This window comes from Entelurus aequoreus, linkage group LG06 (genome assembly GCF_033978785.1).
Source record: "Entelurus aequoreus isolate RoL-2023_Sb linkage group LG06, RoL_Eaeq_v1.1, whole genome shotgun sequence".
Taxonomy (NCBI): domain Eukaryota; kingdom Metazoa; phylum Chordata; class Actinopteri; order Syngnathiformes; family Syngnathidae; genus Entelurus; species Entelurus aequoreus.
In genome coordinates this window covers 83,992,482-84,015,338 of record NC_084736.1, presented here as the reverse complement: position 1 = coordinate 84,015,338, position 22,857 = coordinate 83,992,482, and the positions used below count along the sequence as shown (strand labels likewise).

The window sequence follows — 22,857 nt, the reverse complement described above, 5'->3', positions numbered from 1 at the left end:
CGGACTTTGCACCTGTGTGCTGTCTCTTATCTCGCTGTGTCAATAATCCTCTCCAAACGTCTGGCATCTGTTGAGATTTTTAAACCATTTGGTCTTTAACTTCAGATATTATGCTGATGACGAGAGGCCGCTAATACAAAACCCAGAACCAGTGAAGTTGGTAAATAAAAAGAGAATACAATGATTTGCAAATCCTTTTCAACCTACATTTAAATGAATAGACTGCAAAGACAAGATACTTAACATTCTAACTGGTAAACTTTGTTATTATTTGCAAATATTAGCTCATTTGGAATTTGATGCCTGCAACATGTTTCAAAAAAGCTGGCACAAGTGGCAAAAAAGAGTGAGAAAGTTGAGGAATGCTCATCAATACACTTATTTGGAACATCCCACAGGTGAACAGGCTAATTGGGAACAGGTGGGTGCCATGATTGGGTATAAAAGCAGCTTCCAGGAAATGCTCAGTCATTCACAAACAAGGACGGGGGCGAGGGTCACCACTTTGTCAACAAATGCCTGAGCAAATTGTTTAAGAACAACATTTCTCAACAAGGAATTTAGGGATTTCACCATCGACGCTCCGTAATATCATCAAAAGGTTTAGAGAATCTGGAGAAATCACTGCACGTAAGCAGCTAAGCCTGTGACCTTCGAACCCTCAGGCAGTACTGCATCAAAAAGCGACATTGGTGTGTAAAGGATATCACCACATTGAACATGGGCTCAGGAACACTTCAGAAAACCACTGTCAGTAACTACAGTTCATCGCTACATCTGTAAGTGCAAGTTAAAACTCTACTATGCAAAGCCAAAGCCATTTATCAACAACACCCAGAAACGCTGCCGGCTTCGCTGGGTCCGAGCTCATCTAAGATGGACTGATGCAAAGTGGAAAAGTGTTCTGTGGTCTGACATGTCTACATTTCAAAGTTCAAAAGTCAGCATGTGTGATGGTATGGGGGTGTATTAGTGGCCAAGACATGGGTAACTTACACATCTGTGAAGGCACCATTAATGCTGAAAGGTACATACAGCTTTTGGAGCAACATATGTTGTTACCATGGACGCCCCTGCTTATTTCAGCAAGACAATGCCAAGCCGCGTGTTACAACAGCGTGGCTTCATAGAAAAAAGAGTGGGTACTAGACTGGCCTGCCTGTAGTCCAGACATTGAAAATGTGTGAAGGCTAAAATATGAGAAGGGAGACTGTTGAACAACTTAAGCTGTACATCAAGCAAGAATGGGAAAGAATTCCACTTCAAAAATGTGTCTCCTCACTTCCCAAACATTTACTGAGTGTTGTTAAAAGGAAAGGCCATGTAACACACTGGTAAAAATGCCCCTCTGACAACTTTTTTGCAATGTGTTGCTGCTGTTAAATTTTAATTTAATGATTATTTGCAAAACGAAAATAGTTTCTCAGTGTGAACATGAAATATCTTGTTTTTGCAGTCTATTCAATTGAATATAAGTTGAAAAGGATTTGCAAATCATTGTACCGGTATTCTTTTTTTTATTTACAAATTACACAACATGACAACTTCACTGCTTTTGGGTTTTGTAATATAAAAATGTAAATAATAGTTTGATAGGTCCAACAGGAAAAGAAACATGTTTGATATCGCCAACCACAGTGAGGCCAATTCAAAATTCAAAACGGTTATGCCGCTTTACCATTAAGTAAAAAATGTAAATGAACCATTAAATGGGCAAAAAATAGAAAAAACAAATCAAATTATTTTCTTTACCAAAGGGTTCGTGACCTATAGGAGGTCCTTGAAGGTCAGGGGGTTTGTGACATTTTTGGTTGGTTAGAAGTTTTTTGCTATATAATTTTTCCACAAATGTAAATGTCTTTAAATACATACATAAACAAATTCATAATTATATTAAAAAATATAATGAACACAAATGAATATTGCATGTTTAAAATAACATTATTTGAATATGTTAGTATTAGACAATAACAAGCTACCTTTAGGACCAGTTTAAAACATTTTATACACCACATATACAGTAAGTTTGGGGGTCCTTGAACTAGGAAATGTTGAAGACCCCTGATTTAGACATAACTTTGGGGAAAAGGTTTGGCTACAATATAAACTTGAATAGTACGATCGTTTTAGAAACACACTGCGGCCATAAATCTGTCACGATGGCTGCGTTTGAAGGGATGTTAAATGAGCAATTATCTCTATGGGCTTTTCAATGGACCAGGCAGCGATGCTGCTGAACCAAACTTTTGAATTAAAGTTTATCAGTGACAAAGTATAATTGTATCCACAAAGCAATTGAGTCAGAGTAGAACAAGCAAACACCTGCAGTGCACGACGACCAAGTTGATGATCAGCTACTCAAGTGATCCATCGCCATAATCCAATCCAATCCACTTGATTTATATAGCACATTTACACAACAAGAATGTTTCCAAGGTGCTGCACAGCCATGTTAAAAACAATATTAAAAACAATATTATGCTACACCAATGACTGAATAAAAACAAAGAATAAATGAATAGAAAACCAATACAGAGACAATATAAAAAATAAATATGATTAAAAACGATTTTAAAGGGTAAAACCAATAAAAACAGTAAAATAGACATCAAAATTAATAAAAAACACACAGGACAACAGAGGACAGAAGACCACACAACTCACGTAGTGTTAAAAGCCAAAGAATAAAAGTGGGTCTTAAGACGAGACTTAAAACACTCCACTGTGGGAGCAGTTTGAACATGGAGGGGCAGAGTGTTCCAGAGTTTAGGGCCGACCACATAGAAGGCCCTGTCTCCCCTGGTTTTAAGTCTGGTCCTGGGCACCACGAGCTGGAGCTGGCTCTCGGACCTCAGAGCGCGCGCAGGGGTGTAAATTTGGATGAGGTCCGAGATATACCGAGGTGCCAGTCCACGTAAAGCTTTAAAAACAAACAGCAATGTTTTAAAATCAATTCTAAAATGAACAGGGAGCCAGTGCAAACTCCGAAGAATTGGGGTTATATGCTGGCGTTTCCTGGCCCCTGTTAAAAGTCGTGCTGCCGCCTTCTGGACTAACTGCAACCTGGAGAGAGCTTTTTGGCTAATGCCAGCATAAAGTGCAGTGCAGTAGTCCAGGCCACTTGAAATAAAAGCATGCACGACTTGTTCAAAAAGGTTAAAAGATAAAAATGGTTTTACCTTTGCTAGAAGACGAAGATGATAAAAACACAATTTTAAAACGCCATTGACTTGTTTGTCACATTTAAAATGGCTGTCTATAGTGACGCCAAGGCTGCTGACTTTGGGACGTAAACATCATTTTGCAATGGTCCCAAGTCAGTGAGGGCCGGACCAAAAACTGAAATTTCTGTTTTTCCCTCATTCATTATTAAAAAATTCTGGGCTAACCAAGCCTTGACATCACATAGACCAGGGGTCGGCAACCCGCGGCTCCGGAGCCGCATGCGGCTCTTTGACCACTCTGATGCGGCTCAGCTACATACTTGCCGACCCCCCCGATTTTCCCAGGAGACTTATGGATCTTAGTGTCTCTCATAGATAACTCCCAGGGAAAATATAATCCTATTTACGCTCTAATTACTGAATAAGGGAGTGCCCTAATTGCACTGCAGTAATTGTCCTCTATAGCATTTACAAACAGCGTGCCAGCCCGGCCACATATTGTATGTTGCTTTTACTTGCACACATAGGAGACAGCAAAGCATACTTACTCATCAGCCACAAAGCTTACACTGACGGTAGCCGTATCAAACAACTTTAACATTGTTACGTTACAAATATGCGCCACACTGTGAACCCACACCAAAAAAGAATGAAAAACACATTTCTGGAGAACATCCCACCGTAACACAACATAAACACAACACAACCAATACCCAGAATCCCATGCAGCCCTAACTCTTCCGGTCTACATTATACACCCCCGCTACCACCAAATCCCCCCACACATCAACCCCCCCCCTATCCGTGCGTTGGTTGAGCGGAAGAGTTAGGGCTGCATGGGATTCTGGGTATTGGTACCATCAGTGTAAGATGTGTGGCTGCTGAGGTAGTACGCCTTGCTGTCACTTATGTGAGCAAGCTGAAACTGCAATCTACATGTGGTCGAGCAGATATATTGTTTGGGCAGGCTGTAGAGGGCGCTAAAAGCAGTGCTATCACGCCCTGGTACTAGGTAGTCTCCCGGAAATAATGAGAGTGTTGGCAGATATGACGCTATCAAGCGCCAATCATTCAAAACTCACGGGCCGCACTAACATCAAATTTCCATATTAAGGTGTGTGCCGGTGCGTGTGTCTGAGACCCCTGGTTAACATAGCACAAAGCAATGCAATTTAAGCTTTGTATGCGGTGTTTTTCATTTTAAATTTAAATTTTTTTTTTGTGGCTCCCATTATTTTCTTTAATTTGTGAAACTTGCCAAAATGGCTCTTTGAGTGGTAAAGGTTGCCGACCCCTGACATAGACAGTTGAGAATCATGTAATAATCATGTGGCCCCCCAACAACTGCATAGTGTTCACGCCAGGGGCCGGCCCTCAATGTGACTGTTTTGAAGTGGCAATCGAGGAGTCTTGTTTTAAATCAATAAACATCTGTGGAAAGAGATGAAACATGCATTCTGGAGACGGCTGGAGCAGTTTGCTCTTGAGTGGTGGGCCAAAATACTACGCTGACAGGTGCAGTTATAGGAAGTGCTTGCATTTAAATATTAGGTTCGGGGGCAAATCTTTTGGTTTATTTATTTATTTTTAGGGTCCGCCCTGTACCCTGTACAAAGGACTCCCCCAATTTGACCCACTTAACATGCTCCAAAAACTCACCAAATTTGACACACAAATCAGGACCTGCAAAAATTTCAACAAAATAAAAAAACCAAACCCAAAAAAATCACAATTGCTCTCTAGCGCCCCCTAGGAAGTAAATTGCCTCTAACTCCCACTAGGAATGTCGTAGAGACATGAAACAAAAACCTCTATGTAGGTCTCACTTAGACCTACCTTTCATAATTTCACATCCTCGGGCAAAAACCAACAGGAAGTTGGCAATTTCCCCTTCAAGACAAAAAATGACTAAAAACACTCATTTTTGATTTTTGAGCTGTAATTTGACCCCCTTAAAATACTTCAAAACTCACCAAACTTCTGAAAACCAACAGGAAGTTGGCAATTACCCCTTCAAGACAAAAAATGACTAAAAACACTCATTTTTGATTTTTGAGCTGTAATTTGACCCCCTTAAAATACTTCAAAACTCACCAAAATTCTCACACACATCGGGACTGGTGGAAATTGCGATCTAAAAAAAAACCGAACCCCAAAACTCAAAATTGTGCTCTACATAATTTTTGGAAAAAACAGAGGAAAAAACTGCTCCTCAGAGGAAAACTCTGACAAAACTGCTTGTAACTTCCGGTAGGAACATCTTAGAGGCATGAAACAAATACCTCTATGTAGGTCTCGCCTAGACCTACATTTCATAGATTGACATCCTTCAGCAAAAATCAACAGGAAGTTTGCTATTCCTCCTTCAAAACAAAATTTTTGTTACAAACGGTCACCAAACATCAAACGTTATCTCCTCTGAGCGCGTTTGTCGTTTCGGCTTCAAACTGCTACAGAAGAGAGATTGAACCCTTCTGATTAAAAGTTGACGAAAGAGTTGTGATTAGTGCTACCGTTTTGATTTTACGAGCCTTCAAAGACCCGCAGCACTGATGCTGCTCCGGTGCCAAAAATGACAACGAAAATGCGATTACACCTTCTTTGTCCTCAATACACACAATACCCTATAATGACAATGTGAACTCAGACACAACTTCCTCTAACTCCCAGTACGAATATCGTAGAGACACGAAACAAAAACCTCTATGTAGGTCTCACTCAGGACTACCACTGGACAAAAGTATTGGGACACCTAGGACTAGCACCTGCCAAAAAGCGGACCCGTCCAATGCTGCTTGCAGCTTTAATTCTTTTTAAGTTTTGTTGAACCAAAATTCCAAAGCAAAGTCTGATTTCCAGGCATTCATTTTTGGTTCATTTTCATCTATTTTGACTTTTGTCAAATTGTCATTATTTATGAAATGATAGTGGGTTTCATTTAACGATGAATGTACATGCAAAGATGACTGTGCACTTTTTATGTATCTGCATTAAATAGAGAGGACCCCTGGCATGTTGCCAAAATGGTGAAAAGCTACATGCAGCAGCACAATCTGCCTCAGAGAGAAGTGGTAGAGTCTACAGGACTGAACCAGTCGCACCTCTCCCAGCATCTCAACAAAGGCACGCCGATGAAGAACCAGAAGAGAGCCGCACTGTACAGTTGGTATGTCAAGAAGCAGTGTGAAATCAGCCAACGTGAGTACAGAGCCGCAACGAGCGCTTTCAAAAGCTTGCGTGTTGCGTAAGAGTGGAAGTATAAGAGGATCTTACCTTTACCTGCTAGAGTTCACCAATGCCAAACATGGCTTCATGTCTGTGGAGGAGCCAGGCGAAGACACCAGGAAGGGTCGGAGGAACAGGTTCAAATGGGGACCAGCATCCCTGCAGATCCTTTTCCATGCGTACGAACGACAGAAAAACCCCAGCAAGGAGGAGAGGGAAGGCTTGGTGGAGGAGTGTAACAGGTGTGACATGCAAAGTACAACAGCATTTATCACATTCAACATCACATGAAGCAATTCAGATCAGATTGCACACGCAAGCGTGGATGCTTCATCGGGTACATTAGAACAAGCCAATAATCAAATGTTGGCTCTGGAGTCACATAAACACGAATTACACTATCGTTCAAAAGTTTGGGGTCACCGAAACAATTTAGTGGAATAGCCTTCATTTCTAAGAACAAGAATAGACTGTCGAGTTTCAGATGAAAGTTCTCTTTTTCTGGCCATTTTGAGCGTTTAATTGACCCCACAAATGTGATGCTCCAGAAAGTCAATCTGCTCAAAGGAAGGTCAGTTTTGTAGCTTCTGTAACGAGCTAAAGTGTTTTCAGATGTGTGAACATGATTGCACAAGGGTTTTCTAATCATCAATTAGCCTTCTGAGCCAATGAGCAAACACATTGTACCATTAGAACACTGGAGTGACAGTTGCTGGAAATGGGCCTCTATACACCTATGTAGATATTGCACCAAAAAGCAGACATTTGCAGCTAGAATAGTCATTTACCACATTAGCAATGTATAGAGTGTATTTCTTTCAAGTTAAGACTAGTTTAAAGTTATCTTCATTGAAAAGTACAGTGCTTTTCCTTCAAAAATAAGGACATTTACATGTGACCCCAAACTTTTGAACGGTAGTGTAAATTTCAAGTGGGCCGGACCAGTACATTCACAAGAATTACTGTACCTATAAATGACAAAAAGTCCACGTTACCTTTGCGATCATGCAAATTAATACATTACAAAGTCTTCAAAACAAACAACCTCAGATTTCTTTCGTGTCTTTAATTCAGAAGTATTTCGAATTGAAAAAATCTAATTAATCCTGTCTTGTGTCAGTTCTGCACGGTAAAAAAAAAGAAGTCAGTAAATTTTACAGTAAAAAACCCGCAGCTCAGTGCCAGAATTTGAGTGTAAAAATAAAAGTAGTATCGTTTATTCATCTGTAAAAAGAACAATCATAGATTTTAATGGGAAATTGTACTTTAAGCATTATGACAGCGCATTAATTTCACAGAGCACTTCACGACATTTGCTATTTCCTTAAACAACAACTACCACTAATCATGGCAGACTTTTCAGCGGGCCAACGACGACTACTTTGGGACAAATGATCCAGAATCGTATCTTTTTGAGCCTAAATATACAGAAGATGTTTACATGTCACATGTTTTGTAAACTGGGTGATAAGCACACTCAGCATCATGTAGCAGTATTTCTAAGTGCTAAACAAGAAATACAAACTCCGAACTTAACAAAACAATCACTCACCGTACAATGTCTGCTCTCAGTGGGATGTTTTTATCTTTCAGCACTAGACTTGTGTTCCTTGTTTAGATGATGAATTAATCATAATCCTCACAAAAAAAGGGTGGGAGCTAACTAGCATATTGTCGCGTTTTCCTCGGAATGTCTTCAGGTCCACGTTGAATTTCAGAGTTGACCAACTTCCTGGTGTACGGCCAAAGCTGTGTGCTATACAAATATGAGGCATGATTTATAATCTAGTGCAAACTTTAACCAACTCAGAAGCAAATTTGACAGTGTATTTCTCAGCGTCGTGGCACATTTTGTAAACAACGTTAGTCGTATCAAGATGCCCCAAAAACCCAAAGAGTGAAGGTGAATGTGTGTCGGCTCTGCAATAATTGCCTTGTTGTTGTTGTTATGTTTACTGGCCGACCCACAATTCCTGCCAGTTTGACTACAAGGAAACGACACAATCTGTTATATTTTCTGTTAAAATATCAACATTGAATTTAATCAATACAAGATCTGGTGCACCTTGTATTTTCTCCCTAAATCACAGGCGCTTCAAAGCTGCTCCACCGACACATTTGTAATCTCATGTCTGCGGTCCGATGAAAAACAGTTAATCTTCACGTCCCTAATAATAATAATAATAACCAATATTTTGGTTCCAGTGTGTCTGGCACTGTGAGTAATAATTTTAGCTACAAAATACTCAAGTTTTAGAGCAGGGCCATTTTTAAAAATAAAAGCCATTTTGCTCTACCTTCTTCTAAACCAAAAAGTCTGTAGTCGCAAAACAACACAGTTTCTAAATGTATAATCTGTTTTTAATTTTAGAGGCAAATGAATCTTTCCATGCAGAATTACACTATTTTCTGCTGGGTATGTTTGTTTATTGTAATGTACTGGACATGGGAATTATGGCTCTTAGAAGGGAGCCAGATCTTGACGAACAGTTCCTTTCAAAGAGCTGCAAAGACTGTCCCCTTGTTACATTTGTTTTAATCAAGGAAAAAAAATCACTGGCAGCAGTTATAAAATAAGATTTGGATATTTGGATGAATATTTTACAGTACAAAACTAGCAAACGTGGTGTGGCGAGGGACAACTGTAACCAGAAAAGTGAATGAAGTCAAAATGATTCCTTTGACTTGTGCCTTCAGGTGACATGCACATGCCTGGAAAATTTGTATATGAAATGGCTCGCAAAAAAACAGCTTGAAACTGCGAAATGGCTCTCATGGATTACGTAAAAGAGTTGTTCAAAAGACTTGACTCGTTTGCAAACGTCACATATCTACTAGGTATGTGTCCATGGATTGGCAACCGATCAGTATCAGCCAATTTTCGAGAAAAAGTATGTGATTGTCATTGCTGATTAATGCTGATCCCAAATGCTGATCCCCTGTGGCTGAAACTATTTATGCCGCTCCTCTAAGATAACAAAAAGTAGCATCGTTGCTGGTGGATTAGGTTGAACATATTACACAGTTGAAGAGAATAGCACTCACCAGAAGTAAAGTGAAACATTTACAGTTGATACATGTGATTGGTATCAATATCGGTCGATCTCACTCATGGATGATCGATATCGAACTTGGGAGCATACTGTAAATCCATCATCGGAACTTCCCTGAGCTTTACGATTAACTGTGTTCATGGTTAGTTTACCGGAGGGATTACACACAAGAAGCCGGTGAAATACCAACCAGGACTCAGTCTTTACTCATTCATGGCCTGCGAGACAGTCACAAACTATGGGGCTCTTTCCAAGACCAAACATTTCCCCCGTTGCTAGACTAAAAAGACAATCACCGTGCTTCTTTCTTTCCCAGGGCAGAGTGTCTGCAGAGGGGGGTGTCCCCCTCCCAGCTTGCAGGCCTGGGCTCCAACCTGGTCACTGAAGTTAGGGTCTACAACTGGTTTGCCAACCGCCGAAAAGAGGAAGCCTTCCGGCACAAGCTGGCTCTTGACACGCCTTTCACCGGCCAACCTGTTTCTTCGTCCAACCCCAACCTTCCTTCAAGTCCAGAGCTCAGTAATCATTTTAAAAGTTTTACCTTCAACCCTCTGGGAACTGCTAAATTTAATAGACACAAAGTAGCTAAAGGATGAAAAAGTCCTTAGAACGTTTGGAAAATGCATCATTATATTGTGTAATGACTATACAGTTAAAACATTGAAATTATATTGGTAGTCAAGGGGGACTTTTTGTCCCCATGCTTCTACTCTGTTATAACGTTTGGAATTTGGTCTTACAAATAATATAGCAATGCATCAGCATTAATTATGTATATTTAGGCCTGATCTTTACACCGGTACCTCAGTGCTTTAACATTTACTGTATGGATGACAACTCATGTTATGCAAATCTTTCAAAATAAAAACAAAGACATAATAATCGCATAATTGGATTAAATGGTCAAAGAGTTGTGGATTAAGACATTAGTGCAAAAAAGTACAAAAAAATCTATAATCAAAATATTTTTATACACTCAACTCCCCAAGGACTTTTTGGTCCTTTAGCTAAACTATTGTGCTAAAAAGTTCCCCCAGTGTCTTGTTGATGTATGAAAGTTAAGATATAGGCAAAGTTACAGCCAAAACTAAAGCCTATATGTACCTCAAAGGACTAAAAGTCAACAATGAAGGGTTAAAAAAAACAGTAACAAAAGTAATTGTTTTCTTAGGAATTTATTCGATCTCAAACGGACTGTTTGGTTTGTCTTCGAAGATGTTTTGCCTCTCAGCAACGTAGGCTTCATCAATCCATGCTCATAGATTGGTCAGATCTAGTCAGAGAAATGTCTTTTAAGACAAACCAAACAGTCCAATTGCGATCAATTGAATGTCCTGAGAATACAATAACCTGGCTGAAAGAGAACATCCGTAGACAAAACTAATTGTATCTTTAGTGGCTTTGGTAAACTACAGCACAGTTCTCTCTGTGTCAACTTCTGCTATTCCCCAGGTGTCAAATACAGCCATCAAATCCAATGTGACACCTTGAATTCAGTCAGAGGTACTGGAGGTGAAAGTGTTGGCCGCCTTGGAGTGAGTCCTGTCCAACTGGAGCCTAGCCACACACTCCTTGAGAGCCACCAACCCAAACTGGTAAGGGCATAATGTTACTTCAAACTCAAACAAGCTGCAAACCGGGTGCCATCATGACCAAGTTGTCATCTGGGTTTAGGTATCTAGTGGAGGACCACTGCCCCCTGTAAGCACTCTGACCTCACTGCACAATATGTCCTCCTCCCCTGCATCATCACAAGGCCTCATCATGGCCTCCTTGCCCAGCGTCATGAGCTTAGGAGAATCCTCCCTTCTCATTGGTAATCTCAATATGACTGTCAAACTGGAGCAAGGTGCTACAAATAACACCATGTTGGATTACCAGGTCTGGCCTCAGCACAACCTCAAACCGTACCAGTCATCAACAACATGGGAGGCGGGTTCACCACTCTGCAGCCAATCTCCTTCCAACAGCAGCTTCATGGCCCTGGCCAGCAGCTAATGCCGCAGCAGCTCCAGAGTCACATGAGTGCCGGTTCTTATTTGCTACCAAGTCACAGTAAGAGCGCATCATCAAGCACTGTTCTAACTTTTGTGGAGACTGAAACTTCATGTGCCGACTCTTCCTTAGTGTATAACAAGATGGATTCGCTTCAGTACCCTTCATCCAGTCTGCTGTCACAGGCCATGGTCATTACGGACAGCCTGGGGACATTGACCAGCCTCACATCCATCAGACAGGTGAGGGTCTCAAAAAACTAAATCATCACAGAGAAGGATCCTATTGTGCAGGAATTTCTCAAATAGCTTTTTTTCCAGATTCTATCAACAGATCCTGAGGAACAGACGGACCCTTCATTGCAGGACAATTCTTTGCACCTGCAGCCCCAAACACCTGTACCAGGTAGGCAGCTTATTGGTCTGATTGCTGTTGTAGCAGAGGCAGATTCTCTCAAATTGCTTCAAAAAGTGACTCTTCCGCTCGTACTAGGCCACGAGACGAAGCTTCACATACTGAACATGTGAGTGGTTACAACCTGAAGACAGTTAAATGCAATATAAAAACAATTGAGCCCTGAGTGTTGTAGTTGTTCACATAGCAGATCACCTGTGAGTGGTGTAGTCCACCTTTCGCCACAATTTAGCTGGGATAGGCTCCAGCAATGCGTTGGAAATGGATAAACAGAAGACAAATAATTTATCGCAACCAATCTTTTCTTTTTTGACAAGCAAGGCGGCCCTAACCCTTGGCGGGTGTCAAAAGACTAGTTTGTGTTTGCTAGGTAATCTTTGAACTTTAAGAGCTTTAATTTGTATTTTTTAGAGAGAAAATAAACAGAGCTTGTGAAAAGAAATGAAAAACTAAATACACTTTATAAAATCACGGTGTACTGTCTATCCATGTTGGCCTTGCGATAAGGTGGCGACTTTTCCAGGGTGTACTCTGCCTTCCACTCAAGTGTAGCAGGGATAGGCTCAAGCAGGATAAAGGGATAACACAAATAATTACTTTTTACATTTAAAACTAATACAATTTAAAATAATATTGCGGAACTACAAACAGCACACATTTCATTCAAACCAATAAACAATTCACTGCCTGGAGTTATTCACTGAGATGGAAAGGGGTTATAGTTTTAAGGGCTAAATTAGATCTCAAAATATGGAATATACGCACCACACTTACTGTACAGTATAGTTATTTTCCATTTAAAATGTATTTTCTTTTGTTTTTAATATGTCTGAAATAAATTAGGACTATGTTCAATGTAGAATACAGTAGTTCTGAAAAACTAAACCATACATGTCTTTGCTTCTCACCAGCATCAAGCCAGAGCCCAGAGCTGTATCCTGCCTCCCAAACAGAGAGCCACCAGTCGCACCTCTTGTCGCCTTCACCAGCAGACATTAGCTCCTACATTCCTACACAAATGGTCTCCACTGCACAGTAGGTGAGCTCCAGCAACCCTTTGTGGTGGCCTCTGACTTAACTTCAGCCACTTCTGATGAGGCCACAAGAAGATAAAAGGTTTATAAGTGAACAACATGAACAAGGATCACCATTGGAAATTATTAGTTTTTTTATACAAACAGAAAATGAATGAAAGAAATTACATCAGAACATATTTAAATACTTTTTTGTAACCTTGGCAAATTGTATTTTCACTTAGAACTTGTAAACTCAACATGACATGCATTTTAGAGCTATTTCTAACATTGTTTTTGTGAAATGTATACAAAATAGTATTAAAGGGCTTGTAATGACATTTTTTTTACTGTTGATGATGAGTAAAGATATAAACCTGACCCACCTGTGTTTGAGGCTTGTAGATAAACAAAAAATTTACATTCTTAAACTAAAGTCTTAGTTCAAATCTTCTGTTAAGCCATTCTGCTGCTTTCTATTTTTCCGTTTGGCTTTGTGTTGTTTCTGCTGTGTCTTTGCAAGCTTCCTGTTGCTCTGAGCACAAGCAGATACATCACAGTTCACCTGTGTGCTACCTGCATCTTCAACTAGTCTCTTCTTCTTCTTCTTCTTCTTAACAAGGTTGTCCTCTTCTCTGTCAGACTTCTTGATCTTTTCCGAGTGAGGAGGTTCGGCTGTCGATGACGAGGGTAAAAGATGGTTGAAAGACACCGCTGCCTCCTTCAGCCTCATTTCCATCTCACTGTCGCTGTCACTGAACCATAAGAGAATTCATATTGTTGCATTAAGTTTCTTTTGTCATCACACTGCTGAAGCACTATTCTGTGCAACCATGTTGACCACCTTTTCCAAGACTAGTTGTTCTCTCAAAAGACAACCTTACTCACTTTCCTCAGTTCCATGTTCTCATCAACTACTCCTTTCGGTTTCCCTTGTCAATGGTTTTCTTCATTTAATCGGTTCAGGAAAACAAAACCCTATTTCTACTGTGAATGTTACCTACTTCCCAGTACACTACCGGTACTGGGAAGGTGAAAGACTCACAAATCTGAGAGGAAAGATGAGGGCCCTAATTTCTTATTCAATTGTTTACACTATTGAAGTTCCGCACTATTTGTCTTATTCTCACATCCAGCCTGTTTAATTATAGCAAAAGTGCTTCAGTCTGGAACAAAGGCGGACCAATTATAATTGAGGCGGACTTTGCCGTGACGTCCTTTTTTTCTTGGTTGTGTGAAAACATGTGGAGCATGTTTGACTAACATTTGTGAATGTCATTAAAACACATGAAAAAGATAACACTTAAAAAAAAATTAAAAACGTATCAATCTCCTGGGGTTTGCCACATTAAATTGATCGTTCTGGAGCCTTAAATCGTTAAACTTGCACTTCCCAATCTTTTGCAAGTAATTCAGCTCTGCTGTGGAATTTCGTTAAGTTTTCTCTGCTGCTATGCTAAGCCGTAACAACACACCGCTGCGCGATAAATTCTGACTGGCGCAGCACAGGTAGCCTACTTTGGTTCCGTTTAGTTATAGCGTCCTGAAATATCAAAACATTTAAAAGCAAGACTGAAGTTTTTGTATGTTTTAAATAAAAGTAACGTTAATAGATTTTTAAGACTTTTGTAAATCATATTTAAGACTTGTTCGGGAATTTTGGAGAATTCCACACATTTTAAGGCCTTAAATTTAAAGATGTTGGATTTAAAGACTTTTTAGGACGCCGCGAATACCCTGATTCTCGAGCACATTCAGCAAACTGGCTCCTTGGTATTGAGTCTCACCTTGTTTGAAAAGTTTAAAACCAAAATATGACCGCACTGGTGTGGTGGCATTTGGTTTTGCGATCATTTTGTTCCCCATGTTCGCTACTGTGTTCGTCGAGTGCTAACTTGTGTGATGCTAGCCACCCAGCCTCTCCGCACAGACACTTAATGAATGACAAGAGGATTCACAACCTTCTTTTCAATCCACTATGGTACAAACACACGCAACTGCTGAAACTGATGAAAAGGGTGAATGCTTTTGAAGCCCGTAAACACGCATGTATGTACATGGTTATCAACGCTGAAAAAGTTGATTTCATTTTCATTCATCGTTCGTTTAACTGACTTATCAAATATCGGCCCAGGCTTACTGTACTTGTTCTTTCCCCCTGGTCAACAAAAGGTGTGAGTGTTAAGTGTGTGTCTCTTAATGCAAAAATAAAATACAAACCTTGAGCTGGGAATAGGCCGACGACGTACAGGAGGAGGTGGATCTTCTGCCAGCTGTCCTGGGACTGATGTTGAGAAAAGACGAAACCCTAAAAAGAGGAGCAACACAATTAGACCAAAGATAAATAATTCACAAAAAAGCAGCAAGCACTGATAGACAACTTTTACCTTCTTCATTATCGTCACATTTTGCAGTCATACAGCCTGATATCTCAGTCTGGATCTCTGAAAAGTGACTGAGTCAAATACACACTGTGGATTAAACTTCAGCATACACAGACTGTTGGGAAAAGTATACAGTTGACACTTGCGTAATCACAGTTCAACATTTGCAGTTTACACTTTTAACTTTTTTTAAATGTAAATAATTGGTATTTTTTAGGGGTGTAATGTGTTAAAAAGGCAAATGGATGTCACAAAAAGCCAAAAGGCTTGTTTCCATTGTGTGCCATTAAATATTCATCACATTTGATACATTCAATAATAGAAGACATATAACCTGTAAAATGTATATAAAAAAATTACGTTAAAAAATTGATAAATGATGTACATATACACGATATACAGGTCAGGTGATTTGAAAAACAATATATAAAAAAAATGGGGGGGTGGTTATATACACTATGTACATGACTATGCACATGTTGACTCCAAGAGTGTGCAAAACAGAATGAAAAAATATATATACACTATAACCACATATAAATATATATAAACCACATATAAATATATATACACTATAACCACATATAAATATATATACACTATAACCACATATAAATATATATAAACCACATATAAATATATATATATATATATATATATATATATATATATATATATATATATATATATATATATATATATATATACACACTATAACCACATATAAATATATATATATAGGGCGATAGTTGCTGGGGTCTAATTCGTGACAGCTACGTCTCTGAGAAATCTGGTGGTAATATTATCATGTCCAGTGACTTTGTTTGGCTGCAGAGAGCTGAGTTTCTTTAACACATCATCAGTTTTAACTTGGACAAACTTGAAGTCACCCTTGCGTACGCCTTTGTTTTTGTATAAGTCTTTACAGTATATTCCTAAGATTCAACTCCATCAATCTGTCAATCAAAGTTTACTTATATAGCCCTTAATCACAAATGTCTCAAAGGGCTGCACAAGTCACAACGACATCCAAGGCTCAGATCCCACATCAGGGCAAGAAAAAAACAAGAAACCTTGGAAGGGACCGCAGATGTGGTGATCCCCCCCTGAGTGACCGGTGCGATGGAGGCCGAGTGGATACAGTAAGTGTAGGAAGCGAACAGCTCCATGTTGACCATTCGGTTAATGGCAACCTCGCATTCGCGGTGGTAGTTCTGCCACACTCGAGACTCCATTTTGGCTGGCGGGTTGTGAAGGTATATATATATATATATATATATATATATATATATATATATATATATATATATCAATCAATCAATCAATCAATGTTTATTTATATAGCCCTAAATCACAAGTGTCTCAAAGGGCTATATATATATGAAATTGTTATCAAGACTCTCCCAGATAAATATGCATCGTTTTTGCTTGGGTAAGGTTGCATTTCATGATTTAACTTTGCGTGTACTGGCATGTTTGTTGCTGTTGCACACGCCCTTTACGAGTAGTGTGTTTTTCCCCATCTTTAAAAAGATATAAGGATAGATGTCAACATTGAGTATGTGCTGAAATATTAAGTTTTTACCAAAGGCAGCAATAATAAATGAACTCTGCTAGGTTTTGATCACATTTGCTTTCTTTTAGACTCGCCGAGTCGAGAAACTCTGAAGACATGTTTATCCTATTCGCGATTTGAACGATTCGTACAGCCGAAAACAACGCAAGAATGCAGATTAATTTTTCCCACTCACTGAGGCATCTCCTCTTAACTATACAAGTGCACATATTGCCCGTTCCCTTAAAAGTGGTGGAGGGTTTCACTAATATCCAATGAAAACCTTAACCTTACCCCTAACCTAAGTGATAAATATAAATCATATGAGGTGCTTACTATGAGCTCTGTCACACACCGCTACCCCTCTATCTGTCACTTATGCATTGCCCTATTCGGACTTTATCATTGAATTTTCAGAGTTTGTCACTGATCTAGTGACACACTCAGATAATATAAATATAATGGGGGATTTTAATATCCATATGAATACCCCATCAGACCCTCTGTGCATGGCGCTCCAGACTGCAATTGATAGCTGTGGTCTTACACAAATAATAAATGAACCCACGCATCGCAACAGTAATACGATAGACCTAGTCCTTGTCCGGGGGTCAGGATGCCCCCGATACGCCTCCCTGGGTAGGTGTTTAGGGTACATACGACTGGCAGGATGCCACGGGGAAAACCCAGGACAGGTCGGGGGACTATGTCTCCCAGCTGGCCTGGGAACATCTTAAGATCCCTTGGGAGGAGCTGGACGAAATGACTGGGGAGAGGGGAGTCTGGGCGTATCTGCTTAGGCTGATGCCCTTGAAACCCGAACATCAAAAAGCAGAAGAAAAAGGATGGCTACTACTACTACTACTACTACTACTACTACTACTACTGTTAATTCAACCTAAATATATGCTTGTTGCACTTTATTTTTGATATTATTATTGTATTATTTCTGTTGAAAAGCAACAGAAAAAATAGCAGGTAAATCTACTGTTAAAATGTTGATTATTGTACTTTTATTGAAATGTTCTTGAATACTAAAAATAAGAGCAGCAAAGGTTTCTTCTTGGTAATTCAACCTAAAGTGTTGGTTGCAGTTTATTCAAATAAGATGTGAATGCATTGGCCATTATTGTTGTTTACCAGCTTGTTTGTATCCACAGTTCATTCTTACCTAATTCCCTTACAACGAGTCATAAGAATAAAGGAAACTTTACATGCGGTGTCCAGTATCCAGTATTTATTTCACGGTCAAACTGGTAGGATTTTTGCCTAAAAAGTTACTGAATTAATTTCAACTCACTGAATCGTTTCGCGTCGTATCGTTCTCAATAAACAAATATCGTTTTAGCTTACCTGTCAAGAAGTTGTCCTAGCTTTTTGGCAACATGAGTTTGAAACCCTTGGGTGACCTGGAGCTCGTTACCATCATGTTCATGGGCAGCAATGACAACCCTGTTTCACAGCAATACAATAGTCATCATAATCACATACTGTACACACCTCAAGAGTTTCACATGAAATTTCAGGATGACGCTAAAATGCACTATAACACTTCCATGTGAAGTTTTTGGACCATCTTTAAACTTTAATTGTCCAATGTTTTACTACTTTTTACACAACTTGCTGTTCTCTAAAAGGAAGCTGAACAGTCAAAATCACAATAGGTGACTTTTCACAGAGAGGGATAGAGCATGCCTATTTGTGACTAGCATTCTCGCAATATGTTTTGCAACCTACTAATGGTCCCCTTAGCTCAGTGGCCACTTCCCTCTGAGGTACAGTTGATGGTTGGATATCATCTTGGGCTCAGAATGTCAAAACACCAACAGCAAAATGAAGAAGACTGTTTAAGTACCAATTTTAATTCGGACATTCACTGGTCTGTTTGGTTTAGTTGTAAACAGTTTTTTTATGCTCCTATTGTACAAATATATTTTAAGGGGGCCCAGTCTTTAGTGGGAAAAAACCTCCATAGCAAAGCACATACACATATTACAACGTACATTACGAGATATCTAGCAATAGAGGGGAGGGAGTGGGGGGGTCATGGTGGCAGGCCGCAGCTCTCAGGCGCTGCCCATCCTTTCATCACCCCTATGGGATTTGGGATAATACCAGCACTTTATCTTACTAGGCCAAAGAAGGTGTATTTTCTACCTTCAGCACAATTACTATATGCAACAATTTAACACTTTTCCATCTGCCTTATGCACTTGAACTACTATGGTCACTTTGTTCCTGATCTGCCCTGATCTTAGGTCATCAACCTGCCGCGGACGGCAGACGGAACCTAGCTTTTGGCTACGATTTGGCACCTGTACATTTCATATGTTTATTAATGTGCATTATCCCATGTGACAAAGACGTAACAAATATAGCAAATGGCGACTTCCTACCAGGAGTTGTATAAAACATACCGTATTTCCTTGAATTGCCGCCGGGTATATGGTATGCGCCAGCCTAGAATTACCGTCGGGTCAAACTTGTTTCGCATAATAATTAGCGCATGCTTAGCATTATCGCCGGCTCAGGATTAACGCCGGGTCAAACTCGTTTCGCAAAATATTATTTTTATTAGCGCATGTCTAGAATTTCCGCCGGGTCAAACTCGTTTCGCAAAATAATTAGCATATACCTATAATTTCCGCCGGGTCAAACTCGTCACGTCACCTGTCATAATTTTCAAAATGGAGGAGGCTGATTTCAATAATTTCAAATCGCATAAAGGGAAGAAGATTAAGAGCTATTCAGTAGGATTTAAGGTCCGAGCTATTGAATATGCTAAAAAGAACAGTAAGCAGCTATGTTTTATTAATATACCGTAGCTGCGTGTGTCAAATATGAGTCATTAAATGACTCCCGCCTCCTGGTGGTAGAGGGCGCTAGTGATCCTTCTTGCGACTACTCGGCTGCAGAAGAAGTGACAACAAGCAGCAACAGTTAGCAGCGATCGTTTATTTTTTTCCTCTCGCTTGCACTTTTAACATGGAGGATTACATATCTAAAATAAAACAGTTTTCTAAACTGCACTTTCAATGGAAGCAGGAGGTAATAAAGGAAGATCTCCATCGAGACAGAGACTTTTAAAACTGAAGAAAGATAAGGAAGTTATCGATGCTTTTGTTCAGAAGGAGCTGCGCATGGACTTCATTTATAAGTAAAGGTAAGACCATAATAACGTTTTTTTTTATTAAATGTGCTTTTCATGATGGTATACTTACATCAAACTCAAATTTATAAGCGCAGGCCTAAATTTACTGCATGCCTTTGGTAAGCGCCGGAGTGAGAAGAGGTTTTAAATTAATTACCGCCCCGGCGGCAATTCAAGGAAATACGGTATATGATCAAAACTAATTGGTGTGTCTGCTGGGACTGGCCGAAGTTAAGTATGAGGAAATGCGGTCGGTTATAAATTATTTAATGTCTCTGTGCGGCCCGGTAGCAAACGTGTCACGGACCGGTGCCGGTCCCCGGACCGGTGGTTGTGCACCCCTACTCTAGTAGGTAAGGTTTAATAGTATTACGTTTACTTTTAAAAGGCACACAAGGTGGTACTGCTGTATGCTGTTCAGTTTCATACAAAACTTACCGTTTGGTTTGTTTCGCACGGCCTTCGTCTAAAAAGACAGATAAATTGAGATATTTAGTAGCCCGTAAGACAAAAATAAAATGAGAGCCACATTGAGAGGTGATCATTTTGACACAGTTACAAAAAACAACTTAAGCATAAACACATTTATTGAACGTTTAGAGCAGGGGTCACCAACCTTTTTGAAACCAAGAGCTACTTCTTGGGTACTGATTAATGCGAAGGGCTACCAGTTTGATACACACTTAAATAAATTGCCAGAAATAGCCAATTTGCTCAATTTACCTTTAACTCTATGTTATTATTATTAATGAATGATATTTACACTTAATTGAACGGTTTAAGAGGAGAAAACACGAAAAAAATGACAATTAAATTTTGAAACATAGTTTATCTTCAATTTCGACTCTTTAAAATTCAAAATTCAACCGAAAAAAAGAAGAGAAAAACTAGCTAATTCGAATCTTTTTGAAAAAATTTAAAAAATAATTTATGGAACATCATTAGTAATTTTTCCTGATTAAGATTAATTTTAGAATTTTGATTATATGTTTTAAATTGGTTAAAATCCAATCTACACTTTGTTAGAATATATAACAAATTGGACAAAGCTATATTTCTAACAAAGACAAATCATTATTTCTTCTAGATTTTCCAGAACAAAAATTTTAAAAGAAATTCAAAAGACTTTGAAATAAGATTTAAATTTGATTCTACAGATTTTCTGGATTTGCCAGAATCATTTTTTTGAATTTTAATCATAAGTTTGAAGAAATATTTCACAAATATTCTTTGTTGAAAAAACAGAAGCTAAAATGAAAAATTAAATTAAAATGTATTTATTATTCTTTACAATAAAAACATTTAATTTACTTGAACATTGATTTAAATTGTCAGGAAAGAAGAGGAAGGAATATAACAGGTAAAAAGGTATATGTGTTTAAAAATCCTAAAATTATTTTTAAGGTTGTATTTTTTCTCTAAAATTGTCTTTCTGAAAGTTGTAAGAAGCAAAGTAAAAAAATTAATGAATTTGTTTAAACAAAAGAAGACCAAGTCTTTAAAATATTTTCTTGGATTTTCAAATTCTATTTGAGTTTTGTCTCTCTTAGAATTAAAAATGTCGGGCAAAGCGAGACCAGCTTGCTAGTAAATAAATAACATTTAAAAAATAGAGGCAGCTCACTGGTAAGTGCTGCTATTTGAGCTATTTTTAGAACAGGCCAGCGGGCTACTCATCTGGTCCTTACGGGCTACCTGGTGCCCGCGGGCACCGCGTTGGTGACCCCTGGTTTAGAGTGACGTAAAGATTGAACATATGTACCACCTGTCCGAATAATTTGCGTATCCCAAGTTGCCTCCCGGCATCTTTTCAGTTGTTCGTCGTCGTCACTGCTGGAGTCTCCCACCGCACTGGTGACCATGTTTACTGCTTTGCCCGCCATTTTGCTAGAAACTGCTTCCTGTTTGCAGCTGAGGATTGTGGGTAACGTAGTCCGAGTGGGTAGCCAAAACAGTACACGGTTGTGATTGTATTTAGTTATATTGTGTAGGGACAAGCGGTAGAAAAATGATGGATGGTGTATTCATAAACAATAACAAACAATAGCCTAAGCAAGACAAAACAATTAAAATGAATTTTAGTATGTAAAGCAGAGGTGTCAAATAGAGATGTCCGATAATATCGGCCTTTGATTGATTGATTGAGACTTGTATTAGTAGATTGCACAGTACAGTACAATTGACCACTAAATGGTAACACCCCTATAAGTTTTTCAACTTGTTTAAGTCCACGTAAATCAATTCATGGTACAAATATACTATCATCATAATACAGTCATCACACAAGTTAATCATCAGAGTATATATACATTGAATTATTTACATTATGTACAATATTTACAATCCGGGGGGTGGGATGAGGAGGGTTTAGTTGATATCAGCACCTCAGTCATCAACTATCAACTAGACCAGGGGTCAGCAACCTTTTTGAAAGCAAGAGCTACTTCTTGGGTAGTGATTAATGCGAAGGGCTACCAGTTTGATACACACTTCAATAAATTGCCAGAAATAGCCAATTTGCTCAATTTACCTTTAACTCTATGTTATTATTAATAATTGATGATATTTACACTTAATTGAACGGTTTAAAAGAGGAGAAAACACGAAAAAAATGACAATTAAATTTTTAAACATAGTTTATCTTCAATTTCGACTCTTTAAAATTCAAAATTCAACCGAAAAAAAGAAGAGAAAAACTAGCTAATTCAAATCTTTTTGAAAAAAATTTAAAAAATGAATTTATGGAACATCATTAGTAATTTTTCCTGATTAAGATTACTTTTAAAATTTTGATGACATGTTTTGAATAGGTTAAAATCCAATCTACACTTTGTTAGAATATATAACAAATTGGACCAAGCTATATTTCTAACAAAGACAAATCATTATTTCTTCTAGATTTT

General features: G+C 38.8%; 2 protein-coding genes across 2 annotated transcripts in view; one reads left to right on the top strand and one right to left on the bottom strand.

Moving 5' to 3' along the window:
* Positions 1–13,205, top strand: part of hnf1a (HNF1 homeobox a) — a 14,188-nt gene extending 983 nt beyond the window's left edge. The window contains exons 2-10 of the mRNA XM_062051677.1: positions 6,163–6,362; positions 6,451–6,631; positions 9,759–9,961; positions 10,895–11,037; positions 11,117–11,258; positions 11,324–11,497; positions 11,570–11,679; positions 11,758–11,842; positions 12,763–13,205. Of these exons, the coding sequence (XP_061907661.1) occupies positions 6,163–6,362; positions 6,451–6,631; positions 9,759–9,961; positions 10,895–11,037; positions 11,117–11,258; positions 11,324–11,497; positions 11,570–11,679; positions 11,758–11,842; positions 12,763–12,890 (1,366 nt within the window). The 3' untranslated portion in view covers positions 12,891–13,205. The remainder of the gene's footprint in view (positions 1–6,162; positions 6,363–6,450; positions 6,632–9,758; positions 9,962–10,894; positions 11,038–11,116; positions 11,259–11,323; positions 11,498–11,569; positions 11,680–11,757; positions 11,843–12,762) is intronic.
* Positions 13,002–21,915, bottom strand: lg06h12orf43 (linkage group 06 C12orf43 homolog). The gene is made up of 6 exons (XM_062051680.1): positions 21,720–21,915; positions 20,393–20,420; positions 18,157–18,255; positions 15,252–15,319; positions 15,085–15,172; positions 13,002–13,619 (listed from the first exon to the last, which is right to left on the bottom strand). Exons 1-6 carry the CDS (start codon positions 21,835–21,837, stop codon positions 13,304–13,306), a joined length of 717 nt encoding a protein of 238 aa, XP_061907664.1. The 5' UTR covers positions 21,838–21,915; the 3' UTR covers positions 13,002–13,303.
* Between the last annotated feature and the right edge of the window lie 942 nt (positions 21,916–22,857).